Here is a 3881-nt window from a genome sequence, read left to right as displayed (position 1 = left end):
TAGTGATCAGAACTCTCAGAGGGAGTCTCTGATTTGCCCTTGGAAGTGCATTTGCCATTTTTCTTCTGAAAGACAGCAGAAACTTAATTGCAAGAACACAAACCAATCATTGAATAAAACTTGAAGAGCTACAGCACAAAGAAGCAAAGGGAGGAATCCAGAGGTCATTTATTCTGAGATGACTCTCCAGAGTCCACAGAGACAGGGAGACCAAACAGCTCTGCTGGTACCAACACCTAAGTCTTAATATCTTGGGTGTTATAAAAGGTAATGCACCTTTGAATCACTGCTTCTGACACCAAATATATCCAAGAAGAAAATTTTGTACTCTGTTAGGGGTAAGAAGAAAGAGTTTTATTGAGGAATAGCAACTCTATTCAGGGCAGGTCAAAGTGAATGTACAAAGTGTTCTGCAGTTCTGAAACAGGACAATTTTCATACATAGGTTTCGATGTCATCAATAGCACAAAAATTTAAAAAAAAGTCCTTCTTCAGATTGGTTAATTTATTTTCTGACAAACATTTCCTGGTAACAGTTTGGATAGACAATTTTCAAGAACATTTTTGTTGCATTCTTCCTGGGACATTCTTTGTACATATTTTCTGAGAACATTCACTTCTCCTTCATCCCCACCCTTGTTTTCCCAAGAGTGGTTCATGTTAACCTTTTACTGAGAGACTGCTCTGAAAAACTCTATTGTTTGAATTTTTGCTAGTGCAGGGGTGAACAGGAACAGAGGAAATACAAGAAAAACTGATCATCCAGTGTAGTACAAGGCCTGAATTTTGTACAAGGTTTTCACGTATATATAAATGTATAAGGTTTATATTTATAAAATGGTTAAGGAAGCTACAACCTTAAGGGAAAATTGAAAAATGACTTTCTTGTTACTTGAATTATTTCAACAATCAGATACAAAAGCTCACATTAAGTCATTCAAGGTAAACCTGAGGTCAAACTGGCAGCTTCTCACTGAGGCCAAAACCAAACTATGTCAAGCTTGTTGCACAGTTCAGTCAATGCTGACTCACAGCAATCCTATAGGACAGAATAGAACTACCCCATAGGGTTTCCAAGTCTGTACTCTTAAGGATGCAGACTGTCACATCTTTCTACTAAGGAGGGCTGGTGGTTTCCAACCCCCAACTTTTTGGTTAGCAGCTAAGTGCTTAATCAATACACTATCCACGCCTGACACCACCTCCTCAAAGACCCTGAGTGAGTAAAGGCGGAAGGATAGGTGGAGGGAAATTGCACGGCGAGACCTCGAGTTTTAAAGGGCGTAGGAAAGGAGGCAAGGCTAGGTAGGAGACGTGTTTCTCTACCCTCACTAGATGTTTGTAAATCTAGCTGCACAAGAGATCCCGGCTCCAAGTCTCCAGCTTCTCTCCCGCCTGCCTCCCAGCCTACTCGAAGCCAGCACGTGGCTGGCTCTGTTCTGCTCCTAGGCCCAGCGCGGAGGCTGCGTGGGTATCAAGCTGTGCCCTGAGTACCTCGCCTTCTCTTGCCCTTCACTGACCGGACAGAATCTCGTCCACATGGCAACTGCAGTAGCCTGAGGCTCGCACTCATTTTCCCTGCGGAGGTAGCGGCCCTCACTCTTTCTTGCACCCCAGCCTACGTGCACCCGGGCCTGCGTGATGACATCATCATGGGGCTGCCGGCGCGCGCGTATGCGTTGGGGCTGCGAGGCGGTGGTGCGCGTGCCGCGGTCGGGCGGTCCGAGGGCGGCGACTGCACAAGCAGCAGCTCGGTGCGGAGAACGCTAAGGCACCGAGCGGGCTACGCCAAGGGGCTAAAGGGCCGGCCATGGGGAAGACCGGGCCCCGCACCCCTTCCGAGCGCAGGTGCGACTCCGGGGACGCACAGTGACGGCGGCGACGCCCCGAGGCCGCTTCGCAAGGCGCCCTCGCCGGCGGCAGCCGGGCCATGAGGAGTTGCTGGGTTCGGGCTGGGCCTCGCTGACCGCGATCTAGTGCGGCGGCCTTCCCCGTTTCTGTTGCGGCCTCCAGGCATGAGCGTCCGCCCAGGCCCGGGGCCGCTGCTGCCCCAGGCCGGCCGACCGCGGGAACACTCTGGTCTCGCCGACTCGCGGTGCTGACCCCGCCCGCCCGCTGCCGCCACCGCGGTGCACCCCGTGCGGCCATGGAGGTGGTGGGCGACTTCGAGTACAACAAGCGAGACCTCGTGGGACACGGGGCCTTTGCTGTGGTTTTCCGGGGGCGGCACCGCCAGGTGAGCCCTCCTTCCCGGCGGGGCGAGGCCTGTCTCGCGCGCCGCCGGGTATGTCCGAAACTTCGCGAAGCCGCCGGAACCGAGCCTTGAGAAAGGGCGTCCTCCCACATGACCCGCTGCTCGAGGCTGGCCTTTGTGCTTTCATTATCGCGAATTTGTTTTAGTCGTGGAAAGATGTTTTTTGAGGCCGAAGTCGCTAGGCAGTGCTCCACCCATTGCCGGTCCTTGAATTCTTTCCCCTTGTCTGTGTTCTCAGTTAACTGGAGTTCTCTGAGAGATTGGCCCCCGTTCTTTACATCCCCCGGGGTCCCGAGTACCGCACACAGCCCCTTGCACATTCCGAGGTCAGAGCCTGGGCCTCTGGGTGTCCCTTGCCTGGCCTGCCAGTGCTTGTCACGTTTGATGTTGATGATTGCAAACCCAACCGAAATGTTCGGCTTTCCAGTTTACCTGAGGCTTTCTTGCCACATTTCCCAGTGATGGTTTCTTTACATCCTAACAGCCGGTAGTATTTTCCGTTTTTGGGGTGCGAGTGGAAAATAAGACTGGACGCGTCCTTTTCAAGCCAAATAGTCGGGAAAGCACGTTCCAACTCCCCCCCCCCCCGCTACTTTTTTTAAATAAAAGTTTTACAGTTTCGCAGTTAGGGTCACACGAAGTTTTAGAATCTAAAGAATTTCGAAAGTTATCGGGAGTGAAATAATCATAAAGGGCTTGGCAGTTCTGATTGTTGCCGAGGAGCTTATTAAAAGTGACCTTACTTTTTGTTGCTTGTCAAATCAGATGTACTACTTTTGGTCATTTATTATGAAAATAGCTTAATTTAAAAAGAGTTATTCTGCCAAACTAACTATTTTCAATTAACTGTGCTACCTTTCAACTTTATTGTCCACACTTTAACTTTTAAATGACTGGCAATTGTGCCCTTTTTTCACTTAATGTTAGTTACTATGTGGTCGTCATGTTTATTATTTTTAGTGGCTGTTTGCAGGACGTTGACTTATTACAATTTATGAAATCATTTTCTTATTGGCGATTCAGATTCTTTTCTGTTATTCCCAAATGTTATACATAAATTTGTTAAAAACATATCTGTCACTGTAGATCTTTCTGCTCAGTTACGCATGTGCAATAATTTCCAGAAGTAACACTTTTTCCTTTTCAGAAAACTGATTGGGAAGTAGCTATTAAAAGTATTAATAAAAAGAACCTGTCAAAATCACAACTACTACTTGGAAAGGAAATTAAAATCTTAAAGGTATGTTTCTTTATGTGGTATTTCATGCTAGGTTAAGTTTTTTATTTTTAGTTATGTGGATATGCGATTACAGCCTTTGCAATTTTGGTAGTTGAACCAGATTTGAGAATTTTCAGTGGTTGCTGTCATTTTTGCATGCTCAGTTTTGTGAAATATTTAGTACTTGGAAGTAATGTTTGTGAGTCATGGCCAATGTTAAGAGAGTTTCTGTGAAAACTTGGTTTTAGCTTATAATTTCTTTCCTCCTTTTCGCTAGTAGTAGTGTTTGAGACGAGGAGCAGGCAGGTCTCATATATTTACATTTTCTGTTCACCTCTTTCAGGTTACAATTAAAGTTTTTCTTGTGGGAGAGGGAGAGTGAGTTAGGGTCTTTTTTTTTTTTTTCTT

The 3881-nt window shown here is 46.9% G+C and overlaps 1 protein-coding gene across 1 annotated transcript in view; it reads left to right on the top strand.

The window, feature by feature from the left end:
- The first annotated feature begins 2146 nt into the window (after positions 1-2146).
- ULK2 (unc-51 like autophagy activating kinase 2) overlaps positions 2147-3881 on the top strand; it is a 241121-nt gene continuing 239386 nt past the window's right edge. Inside the window, exons 1-2 of the mRNA XM_007941497.2 lie at positions 2147-2236; positions 3402-3494. Coding sequence (XP_007939688.1) covers positions 2147-2236; positions 3402-3494 — 183 coding nt within the window. The remainder of the gene's footprint in view (positions 2237-3401; positions 3495-3881) is intronic.

This window comes from Orycteropus afer, unplaced genomic scaffold, assembly GCF_000298275.1.
Source record: "Orycteropus afer afer isolate SDZICR_OR568_19922 unplaced genomic scaffold, OryAfe1.0 scaffold00080, whole genome shotgun sequence".
NCBI classification, from domain to species: Eukaryota; Metazoa; Chordata; class Mammalia; order Tubulidentata; family Orycteropodidae; genus Orycteropus; species Orycteropus afer.
Note: the sequence above shows the minus strand (reverse complement) of the source record. Positions and strands in the feature narration are given on the sequence as shown.